The sequence below is a fragment of the Puntigrus tetrazona genome, chromosome 11 (genome assembly GCF_018831695.1).
Source record: "Puntigrus tetrazona isolate hp1 chromosome 11, ASM1883169v1, whole genome shotgun sequence".
Lineage (NCBI taxonomy): Eukaryota > Metazoa > Chordata > Actinopteri > Cypriniformes > Cyprinidae > Puntigrus > Puntigrus tetrazona.
In genome coordinates, this window is record NC_056709.1 from 11,841,011 (window position 1) to 11,853,238 (window position 12,228).

The 12,228-nt window shown below is 40.5% G+C and overlaps 2 protein-coding genes across 6 annotated transcripts in view; both read left to right on the top strand.

The window, feature by feature from the left end:
- Positions 1–11,443, top strand: part of shroom2b (shroom family member 2b) — a 24,576-nt gene extending 13,133 nt beyond the window's left edge. The window contains exons 3-13 of one of the 5 annotated variants that reach the window (XM_043251726.1): positions 1,944–1,961; positions 2,155–2,286; positions 2,367–4,689; positions 4,961–5,040; positions 5,147–5,686; positions 6,087–6,584; positions 6,989–7,154; positions 8,033–8,305; positions 8,776–10,183; positions 11,167–11,215; positions 11,302–11,442. In XM_043251726.1, coding sequence (XP_043107661.1) covers positions 1,944–1,961; positions 2,155–2,286; positions 2,367–4,689; positions 4,961–5,040; positions 5,147–5,686; positions 6,087–6,584; positions 6,989–7,154; positions 8,033–8,305; positions 8,776–9,048 — 4,303 coding nt within the window. In that variant the 3' untranslated portion in view covers positions 9,049–10,183; positions 11,167–11,215; positions 11,302–11,442. Of the gene's footprint in view, positions 1–1,943; positions 1,962–2,154; positions 2,287–2,366; positions 4,690–4,960; positions 5,041–5,146; positions 5,687–6,086; positions 6,585–6,988; positions 7,155–8,032; positions 8,306–8,775; positions 10,184–11,166 lie in introns of all 5 variants that reach the window. The other 4 variants (XM_043251725.1, XM_043251723.1, XM_043251724.1 and 1 more) reach the window with 4 other exon arrangements.
- The window catches only part of LOC122353861 (G protein-coupled receptor 137Ba-like), a 1,117,577-nt gene that overhangs the window by 88,466 nt on the left and 1,016,883 nt on the right, over positions 1–12,228 (top strand). The gene's annotated exons all lie outside the window — the stretch shown is intronic.

Here is a 12,228-nt window from a genome sequence, read left to right on the forward strand (position 1 = left end):
ATATAGCATAAGGATCATTTTATATTTTTAGACATTTAGATGCCATTTGTTTATGGCCTAACTTTTTTAGACTTTTGTGAAAAAAAAAAAATATATATATATATATATATATATATATATATATATATATTTGTAATTTTAGTCATTTTCTTGTGTTTTTGTCATATTTAGTATCATATATAGTATATATTATAGTAGTTAATTTATTGCAGCCAAAACACACACACACACTATTTCTATTTTAAATTAGTTTTACTTAGTTTTATTTAACTGCATAAACTAAGTTAGATAAAACTAAATAAAACTTGCCGAAATATTTTTTTTTAAATATTTTCTTTTGTTTTATTTTTTTTTTTTCCATTTTCATTTGAATTTCAGATACAGTTGTAGTAAACCAGCTGCAATGATTTTTTTTATGCTGTATTTTATTTCAGTTAATGTTCAAGTAAATGTTTTTGAAGTTTTACTTTTAGTGAACTGTAGAGTCGGTGTTGATCTGACTCTGAAGTGATGATGGTTCTCTCAGACAGACGACAGATTGAGAAGAATGCGTCGCTGTTCATCTTCTTTTGTGACAGATTAAAAGACCCTAAGCTCTCATTGATCACATGCAGGAGCTCTCTGTTGTTCAGCATATGGTGGCCTCTGTCCATCCGGAAACAAGCTTTACCTCGCTTACCCCGAGCTGACTGGAAATGAATTAGTGAAGCGTGCTTGTTTTATTTTAGAAATACAGTAGAAGTGATGATGGTACACTTTCATCGCAATATGCAACCGTGTATGGCAATAGATGAGGCTAATACTGTATAATGGCTAAAACATTATTTTGATTTATATCATTTATTCATTGTCTTTATATATAATTGGCAATTCATTTTTTGTAAATGTAGTATATACAATGATTTAAGCTACTTTACACACACACATATATGGTCAAAGACGTTAAAGACGTCCACATAAAAATACATTCACAAAAATAATTTTATGGCCATAGAAAGTACTTTACATGTAAGTAAAATGTCTACTTTAAGGTTAAAATTTTTTGGAGAATATTATAATAAATATGTAAAAGAATATAGAAGCATATACATTTTTTTGTGTTTCAAATCTTTTTAAAAATGTAAAATTAGTATTTGAGGTGAAAGTAATTAGTCCTTTTGACGTGTCGTAAAGATTGTTACACTGAAAAACATTTTAGTGGGTAAATTTGATAAATCTGGAAAAAGTACGCTATTTATTTTTGGCAAAATTGCAATTAATTTAAATATAAATAAATCAAATAAAAATAATGTATTAGAGATTATACTGTATTAGTGTCATCTACTGCCATTTGCATATTGCATATTGTGATAAAAGTGTACCATACTTTATATTATAGTACATTATTTAATTACATTTTATTTATTTACTTATTTGACAAAAAATTATGTGTATTGTACAACAATTAATATGCTTCAGGTGTTGTATATGTATTGTTTTCTTCTTGTTGCTCAGGTAAATTAAAATGGTGGATATTGTTATACAAACAATGCCTGCAGAAAATGAAGTACATGTGGCCAGGAACTTTCTCACCAAGATTTTGAGAAGTTCAATGAGGTATAGTGCAGCTGTTGGCCTCTGTCTCGTGACCCCAGCCCTGCATGACCCTGTAGTGATCACCCATCGTCTGTCTGTCCTGGTCAGACCCGAGTATCACATCCTTGGCCATGTGCTTCTTAGCTGTAGCTGTGCTGTTCACGTGCAAGACGTGGATTATACGCTTAATCTGATTATCATGTGTCGTTTTCACTGGCTTCTGTAGAACCTGTGAGCGTCAGTGCAGCATCTTCAGTGTTTCCTGCTGTCTTGTCGATGTGTGTCGATCATATGTCAAAAATAGACAAATATTCTGCTTGTGTTTATTTGATCTGATCACTTTTTTTCCCACCTCACATGCATTTCAGGAAAAACCGCTTCAAAGGGTATGTCACTTGATGCTAAATGAATGATTATCATGATTTATTATTTTGTTACGGAAGGACTTCATCATATTATTCACAATTCATGATCTATTGGAGTCAAGACAAGTAGAATAAGACCTAACTGGGAGTTTCACAAAACTCTAATTTAAAGATAAAATTGATTAAATAGTAAATTTTTCTATTTTTATTTCAGGAGGAATGAATCATCATGTAGACCCCATTCGTGGCACTCCGCTAAATCCACAGATAACCCCGCCATCGACAGCCCCAAATCTGAGCCTAACCCTGCACCTGATCCCACCTGGCAGACAAAATACGATGCAGGGTGAGATTCTGAACGTTTATATGTAATTGATACAAATTAAACTCCAATCAGCGTCATCAATTTGCTTTGTTTCATACCAGGTCAACCTCAAAAGACTACACCAGCTGTTGGGGACAGACCAATCTGCGACAAGTTTCCTGCCATTTCAGCTCTGTGGGAAACATGGAAAGTGTAGAACCCTCATCTCACGCTTTCTCAAAAGAACAGCCTTTATTGAGCAAACCCAGTGGAGCAGCAGATCACCCATTGCTTGAGAGTGCCATCAGCAAACCTACTTCTGCAAGTAACCCGTTTTTATCAGACACAGCTGACCATAGTGCACCTCGGGCTGTCACCGGTACAGAAGGGATGTTTTATAGAGGCATTCCCAGTGATCTAGGAGTTCCCAATGACTGCCATAGATACATACAGATCCCAATTGGCAATGGTGGACAAGTGAGTCCCAGCGTGGAGGAGCAAGCTAGCTCCAAATTCTCCTCCAATGGGAGATCCAACCATAGACCTGTGTGGCATATTCCTGAGAACAAGATTTCCACTACTCAAGCTCCTTCTCCACCCTTGCGTAGTGATAGTTTCACTGCCACCAGAGTTCATGAAAAGAGCTTGGTGGGATCGTTCCCTGAAGGACTTTCTGCTTATCCGGCACAGAAACCTCACTGCAGAGCTGTGGACCGACAGTTGGACGGGCATGAAGCGGGGCATGAAACGAGACATGTCTACAATCTACCGCCAAAGAAGGAACTTCTTCAGCCGTATCTTCCGGTTGAGGACTACTCCAACCAGTTAAACCCTACCAAACTCTTTTCCAAGTCTACAACTGATGTTAGACAAGGCCAGAACCCGTTTACACATGAACTTCAGCATCAGAGACAGCACAGCGATGATAGTACCTTTTCTGTGTACCCAAACTCTGCATGTTCACCAAAGACCCAAAGTGTTGGGAGCTACTACCGAAGTCTTCAAGATTTGCCCACCAACACTGGCAGTCGAAACCAAACCAGAACCTCTATGGCCTTTGACCCTAATCATGAGGGCCAGGCTCATTTCCGTTACTACTGCATCACTGCTCAGCAGCCATCCTTGGAATCACCTCTTCATGGTTGGATGGGTGATGAACGGAGGTCTGAAATCGGAATCACCCAAGGTGCCACAAACAGAAGCTTTGTTGCTTCTCAAAAGGTTGTGAAGACAAAGTATTCCCAGCTGTACCTCAGTGTACCTGAGAACAAGTGCTCTAATGGTTACAGCAAACAATCCATCAGTCCTCCTTCATCTCAAACCACATCCCCTGTACCAAATCATCTGATTTCAATGTCCAGCTCTGGGGAAAGAGAGACTCCTAAGAAGAAAGATGGAGTGAAGCAGAACCCTTCCAGACATGTTCTAAATCTCCAGACAGAGCGAAAGAACTCTGTATCGACTTACCACCAGGACAATCCATGGATCAGCAAACAAGATCAAAAGATCTGTCCACACAAGACACCCATGTTGCACTCTTTGGCCCAGGAGAGCAAAAAGATGGCAGAAAAATCAGTAACAGCTGTAGGAGGATGTCAAGAATCAACTGATGCCATCGGTGGCAAACTGGCAAGACGAAGTGACCGCTATGCCACAACTCTACGCAATGAGATTCAACAGAAGAGGGCCCAGCTTCAGAAAAGCAGAAGTGCTGCTACCTTGACCTGCTCAAGTGAAGTTGAGGAGGACTCTGACATCTGGAAGTCCAATGAGACCTCCACATCATCTTCTGATGGTTCCTTCACCAATACTTACAAGGATCACCTGAAGGAAGCCCAAGCCAAAGTTCTGAAGGCCACATCGTTTATGAGGAGGGACCTGGAGCTTCCTGGGAATGAAGTTGCACCGGGTCAACTTCCCAAAAAACCTGGGCCTGTTCAAGGGCAAGTCACCCGCATTGGGGGGCGTAAAAGGTTTCCCATGGATAAAAAGATACACTCCTTCTCTGAACCAGACAAGATCAATCAAGTAGGAGTTGAAGATAAGGCAGCTGGTTCCTTTGTGGACCGATATAAGTTCTTTGAAGGTTCCTGCAAGCCAGTTCTCGAAAAGCCCATTCCAAAGCAAAACCTGCTAAGCCCTACTGAAGATCACAGTGAGAGAAAGACTAGATTAACTGGAGACAGTGGAAGCATCAGTCAGTCTCCCTTAAAACAGAGTAAATCGAGTCATGCTGACCTTAATACAGAAGAGCAGCAAAGGCTTGGTACATTTGCGGAATATGAAGCTACATGGAACATGCAGAAGAAGCCAGTGGAAAGAAGAACAACAGGCAGATATCATTCAGCTGAAAACATCCTGGACTCAGGCTTGGAGGAATCCAACAGCACAGTGTGTGTTCATGAAAGATCCCGTTCCTCTCCTTCTGCCGATTTCTACGGACAGGTAAAAATGTTATTTATTTATTTTGTTATTACACTAAAAATGCCTTTGGTGATCACTTCATAAAGTTGATAATTAAACAAGGTCTGTATTTCATCAGTTGCACCATGCTTTCTCTCCAGAAGCTGATGATTAACGTGTTTTAAATATTGTTTGGTAATAGTCATAAAACGTTTGCTGCTGGCACAGTGGATCAATATGATCTTTAAGAAGGGCTAGTCTTTTCTTCAGTTAGAAGAATCTTTGTCATCTAACGGATCCACATTTCTTTTAGAAAATCCCTCTGCCACCCAGAAAGTCTCCTGTTGAATCTCCCCCTGAACTCAAGGACCAACAGGAGACCTGTATCACTAGGTAAGGATTTCTCGTCTTTATGAGCAATCTGAAATTATTATATTTTAAGTGATTTGCTAATGTACAAACTGATAATTCATGTTCTACTGTAATATCAACATGACAGTGAGGATGGTCCACTCAACATCTCCGAACCTCTAAAGTCCATCACACTGAACGTTCTGGAAAGTGATGTGGCGTCTCTTTCCTCCAACCAGCAACCGAGACTTGATGCCAGGCATTCTCCACCATTCTCACATCATCTCCAGGTTCCAATTTCAGAGCAGCTCTTCCGTAAAAACAAAAGTCCTGATCCACAGAGATCTGCTCAACCCAAACAGCTGGAGACTACATGCCCTTTCAGAGCCTCCCAGGACATTAGGGTTCAGACCAATTCCCCTAAGCCAATTCAAGGACCATGTCTTTCAGAGCATCTGGACAGACACAAAAGCCCAACCGCTACACCAGAGGACAGTCAGAGATCAGACACAGAGGGAATGTTATCACACACTCTACGTCTTTTAGGTCATTCCTCCATTTCTCCTAAGCAGAACGTTGACCTGACGGTAACCTCAGCCAACAGAACACGTTCTCCTTCTCCTCAATTCTCTCCTCAGAAGCTCACAGATGAACCACCTGCAACTTTGCAGAAAAAGGATCCATCAGGGTAAGTAGAGTTTTGGATATTTATACTTTCACACCAGAGAAACCTTTGAGCTAGCTCCTAGAACTATTTCGGAAGTTTGATCTTTTTGGCATATTCACACAACAGGAGCTATGTTTTAGTTCTAAAAACTTTTTGGGATCTATACTAAACTGTGCTCCATTTATCTGCTGTTAACAATTGTAAATGCTGAGCATAAGGATGTTGCTGTCAGTTGTTTCAGAGTTTCTGCTGTCGATGTGAATGCAAACAGAAAAATGGCATCAAATGGCATCAAGGGACAAATTGGTTCTCTAGGAACTGACCTCATTGTTATTTCCTAGAACTAAGTTCTTATGCAGTGCAAAAGCCTCTAATAAGCTGTGGACAATTAATTGGCCTGTATTTTTGTTACCTTTTGCAGTAATAAGATGGAGGAAACATCAGAGCCAAAAACTTCTGGGAGGAAGGTCCCCATACAGATCGTCTGTATAGGAAACGGTTCACAAAACTCTCCACCACATGGTGAATCATCAGAAGGTCCTGAGGTGCCCAAAAATGTCCAACTAAAAAAACTAGATTTTCCAAAGCAATCTAAGTCACCGTTTATTGCCTACACCCGCCCGGATCCAAGCAGAAATGCAGAACATCAGACTGCCAAGATGGTACTAGACAGTAAAATGCGGTTGAGAAGCAATGGTGTGGGCGAACACTCAGAGGAGGACCTGAAACGAGAAGAGCTGGCCAGAGATATCATGGGGAAGGACAAGAGTCTGGTGGACATCTTGGATCAGAGTAAGATGAAGACAACCATGGATCTGATGGAGGGAATATTTCCACAAGGAGAGCAGCTCTTGGAGGGAGCACAGCAGAGAAGGAAAGCAGCCTCCAAACAGACATCCCCCAAAAATACACAGCAGAGGTACGCTGCTTGAGAATCTCACAAAAACATGTCCAATCCTTTACATTATGTAAATCACTTTATGTTGCATTTTTGGTAATGAGCATTGCGGTAATAAATGCAGAATGTAGTGCAAAAACAGCAAAAAGAATTGATCCTAAAACAAGGTCTATGGTTCAAATATAATTTCTATCTCATTTATTTTTCATAATCAGCGTTACGTAAGATTTTAATGCTATAACCTCTTTTACTGGAGTTATATTTTTGATCATCTGTCTTACTCATGACACCAGTTACAGCTTCAGAGCGAAAGCCTGAACACTACTGCCCCCTACTGATACTCACATATAACGAGTGTAATTTATTTGGCTTTAAGTCTGTGATTAAAGCGTATTTGTATATGGATTATCCTTTGATTTCTGCAGGGTGGAAGACAGTATGGCGTCATCAGTGTCATTAGTGAGCAGTTCGTCGTATTATAGCACATCTGCACCTAAAGCAGAGCTGCTCATAAAGATGAAGGACATGCAGGAGCACATGGAGGAACAGGATTCAGAGGATGAACTCAATTATGACCTGTCTAGCAAGAAGGTACATGGTTTATGCCCATTTTTGTTGCTTGGTTTTTACTTTTATTTTTTTGTGCTGGTAGCCCAGCCCACAGTGATTGTCATCGGTTGCTTCACATAGGACATATATTCTGATTGGTTGTAACTTTGACAAATGTGTTAATATTTTTTGCTTTTGGTAAGAGCACAACAAAATAGCTGGATTAGTAATGACCTGCACATCTGCCAGTCATACATAAACGTAACCGATCAGATTTTTGCACAAAATTCACATTTGACAACTATTCACATACCTATAACATAATTTAGGACATTTTAAACACATTTTATGCTATACATTTTACACCTTACGAACATTTACAAACATTTTACTCCATTTACGACATTTTTACACTGTTTGCATTTACATTTTACAAACATTGTGTATTAATTACATCATTTTACACACATTTTGCTCTACATTTCACAAACATTTTATGTCATTTACAACATTTCACATCATTTTGCATAATTTTACGCTATTTACAGTTTACAGTTTACATTTCAGTGCAGGTTGTATTCTGTATATAACTGTATATATAACATGACATATATTGAAAATAATTTAAAAAATATAAAATCATGCCATAGTATATAACTGACTTTTCTGATTGGTTGTAACTTTATTGCTTTGTTCATAATTTTTGCTTATATTCTGTACATAACAGTATCTGATAAATAAAAATATTGAACTTTTTTATAGAAATCGTGGCATAGTATATAATTAATTATTGGCATCTGTTCAGCTTTATTCAAATAATGCGTATATTGTGATTGCTTAAAATCTTCATAAATATGCGCAGTGTAAAAACAATTATTTTCATCCATGTTTTATATTTCTACACCTACATTTTCATGCAGCAAGAGTTGATTGACAGCCTAAGCGGGAAGCTGCAGGTGCTGCGAGAAGCGCGTGAAAGCCTGCAGGAAGACGTTCAGGACAACAACGTTCTGGGGGAGGAAGTGGAGGCCACCGTACAGAGCGTCTGCAAACCCAACGAGCTGGAGAAGTTTCGCATGTTCGTAGGCGATCTGGACAAAGTGGTCAGTCTGCTTCTGTCTCTGTCTGGCCGACTGGCCCGTGTGGAGAACGCCCTGAACAACCTGGATGAGGGAATATCAGCGGACGAGAAGGTACGAGTAGGATGCACGCCGATATTAAGGAAAGATGTTAGGTGTTTCTCTAAATAATAACGCTATAGCCAGTGATTCTACTCTCACATACTGTACCTTTAAGAATCTGTTACCAGTACTTATAAATTAGTTCACTATGCAGATTGGAAGAGTATGGACTTTCCAGGGCCCGCATAGAAAAGGTTCTCTATTTTAAAGCATAAAGACTTTTATGTGTGCATGAGAAACCATTTAAACTTTGCATATAGGACAGCGCACACTGAAGCACCAAGCATGCATTAAAAAGACCTCGAGTACAACATAATGCCTTCACGAAAACCAATATAGTATAAAGCACACAGCCATATGTTTAGGTAAATCATAGCCACCAATTTGTTTTATTCAAATGTGTTTGAAATGAATTCCATCATTTAAGTACATCAGAATCAGCTTTCACCGATGTAAGAAACGCTCGTGTGTCGTACTTTCAGCACACTTTGACTGAGAAACGCAAGCTGCTGATTCGCCAGCACGAAGACGCCAAAGAGCTGAAGGAGAACTTGGACCGAAGGGAACGCCTGGTTTATGAGATTCTGGCCAGCCACCTCAGCGGAGAGCGTCTCGCCGACTACAGGCACTTCGTCAAGATGAAGTCGGCGCTCATCATCGAGCAGCGCAAACTGGAGGACAAGATCAAACTGGGAGAAGAGCAGCTCAAATGTCTGAAGGACAGTCTGCCGCTGGACCAGAGGCTGCTGTACTGAACCGTACCGGACTCTGGACTGGACTACGTTAAGTGAACATTTGCTCGTGTGCACTGGATAGACTAATCACCATCAACACAAGACCATTTTGATCTCAGTTCCGTGATTTCATTAGCTCTGGTTTTCTCGATTTGCAGCATTTTAGCTTTGAATCTGCTCACGTTTTCAGGGGTTTTCTAAAGGTTTTTTTCTACCTGCACGTTTAATTTATTTTGCTGCTGAAAGCTAATGGTGCTATAGACCCGCTCACTCTCGACCAGATCCACCCTGAACGCCGTTTCAGTGACTTTCGTGTATTATCAATGTTTTAAACTTTCTCAGTTTGTTTTTAACCCTCATTAAATATGAAGTATTAATAGGAAGGGAGGTTCAGAATAGCTCTAAACTATGATTTGTGATATACGAACACGCATTCGTGCTGCAATAAATAAATGATAAAAATACAGATGCGCATTGCAACTCTTGTCGTGGCTCTTCATGGTTGCGGATGAGATCCGGTTAATTCATCCGGTCTGATTTCACACTTGCTCCAAGGACGTGACTCGCGACAAAACTGGAAAGAATTGAAAAATTGCAAATTGAGATTCTGCAAAAACATCTAAATATTGAGAAAATCACCTTCAAAGTTGTCCGTATTATATCCTTAGCAATGCATATCACTAATGATTTTTTATATATATTCACGGTAGAAAAATATCTTTATGGAACATGATCTTTACTTAATATCCCAATGATTTTGGGCATAAAACGGATCATTTTGACCCATATATGGGTGCCTATTGCTACAAATATACCTGTGCTGCTTATGACTTGCGCTCCAGGCTCACAAATATTTTATTAACAGTCATTAACAAATAGCTATTTCGTGAAGCTTCACACACCCTCACGGTTTTATGATCTTCATGAGTCACCGCGGTTTCCCACACGAGACGAATGCTTCCTCATGGTTTGTTTTTATGATGTTGACGGTGATCATGAGCCATGGTCAATCATTCACAGGACCGTATTCGCCGGCTTGTTTGCCCAGGATTTCAGAGCAGCGGGAAGCCCAGCTTCAGACGGTTTCCAGTCCAACGGCTAGCGGCGAAGACGGAGGAAGCGCTGAGAGAAGATCGGAGGACCGGCTGCTGAAAGGGTGAGCACTTGACATTTTTAATTATAATCTATTTGCAGCTTCGATCCGGTTTGATGCGTGTTCATTTGAAACGATATTTTGAGATGTCCACGAAGAGCTTGAAAAATAAGGAAAGTATATATTAATGCATTTGCATTTCATCGGGTTGTAAAACACAAAACAGCAAAGTATCACGTCGGTTGTGTGATGGGAATATGCAAATAAGGTGCTTTTGCTTATTTACACTAACATTCAGTTTAGAAGGACACAGAAATAAATGACGCTTTAACACATATTCACAGAGGAAATTTATGATATTTCACAGTATTACTGCTGTTTTCTTTTCTTTTTTAAAATATGCAGCCTTGGTGAGCAAAAGAGACTTCTTTCATAAACATATATGTCTATATATATATATATATATATATATAGAGAGAGAGAGAGAGAGAGAGAGAGAGAATTTGACATTAATTTTGTAAATAAATATAAGTAAGAAATAATAAGGAAAGCCAAAAATCGTAAACATTAAACTTTAAAATGTAAACATTGCTATATTATATTATAATTTTTATGTCATTTATATGTCATATATATGTATATATATATATATATATATATATATATATATATATATATGTATGTGTGTGTGTATATATGTATAAAAATATATATTGTGTATATATATATATATATATATATATATATATATATATTTTTTTTTTTATTATCAGATTCACTTAGAATGGTTTTTACATTTCATAAAAAAATAAATAAATAAACAAAATGTATATTACAAATGAAGATAGGCCTTATATGCTTTAATGCCATTTTTCCCCAAATTAAAGGTCACCAAAGGTCAGATCCGGACTGTGGGCCCTAGTTTGGGAATCACTGACAACTTTAATAGTAACTGTGACCTAAACTGTGAAAGCACATCATCTGTGTATGTAGTCTTATTAATATGTTGATAATTCTTAATACATGGACGTGTTATTTGTCAACAGCTGCGATGTTTCGTCACAAACGTCCACCGTAACCGTGCACGGCCTTTTGGTGAAGTAGGCTACGCTTATTCCTTTCGAGCAACAGGAGGTTGGAGATCTAAGCTGAACCTCTCCCTGTGTTTCTCTTTCTCTCAGAGGGATGTCTGGGAGCTCTGTTTGCCAGGTTTCTTAGAGACGCCGTTGGTTAGTCAAACCCACAACAAGCAATTAGCTCCGTACAGACCGTTCAGGATGGATCTTCTCCGGGAGGAAAGCGCGCTTTGAGGCCGGAAGTCATGCCCTACCTGGTCCACACGGCTCACGCGCAGTTCGTAGCGCTCTGGCTGGCGACCGTGGGCTGGACGCTGGTGATCGTGGCCGTGGGGCTGGTGGAGTGGAGGGTCTGGGAGGTGTCCGACCTGTCGGTGGTCACCTCCGGGCTGGCGTGGGTCGGGATCTGGCGGGTGTGTTTTTATAGCCACGCCCCGATTCTCTCCGGCAACGAGATCATGTTCTGCCAGCGGATTCGTTTGCGCGAGCCGTTCGTGCCGCCGGAGATCGCCGCGGCGCAGGTCCTGACGCTCGTCTCTCTGATGCTGGGACTGGCGGGGAACGCCAGCGTCGTGTACGGCCTCAGGAACGTCTACTTCGGACTGAACGCATTCAAGCCCGTCCGGCTGGCGTTCTCCTCCGGCGGGGCTTTGCTCGTTCTCACCGGAGCGTCTGCGCTGGTTCCCGTGTGCTGGAATCTCAGTTCCGTTGTAAACAACCGGACTATATCGTTCCCGGCGGAGTTTCGCATGCCGTCCGCTCCGGTCAACCAGTTCGTCGGACCCGGCATCATCGTGGGGATTTTCGCGTCCGTCCTGCTGGTTTTGAGCGGGGTGGTCTTTCTGTCCTACAGGGGGGCCCCGGCCGTTCTGGAGCCCAAAGTGGGGCCGTCCGGACCCGGAGAAAGTGCGTCAGGAACCCGTGTGAACCTACAAGGATCTGACAACCCAGCTTTCCAAGCCTGAGGTGTGTGTGGTGTCTGATAAATTCGCCTAAGATGAAAGTGTCTTCCAGATAATGCATGCATGTAGG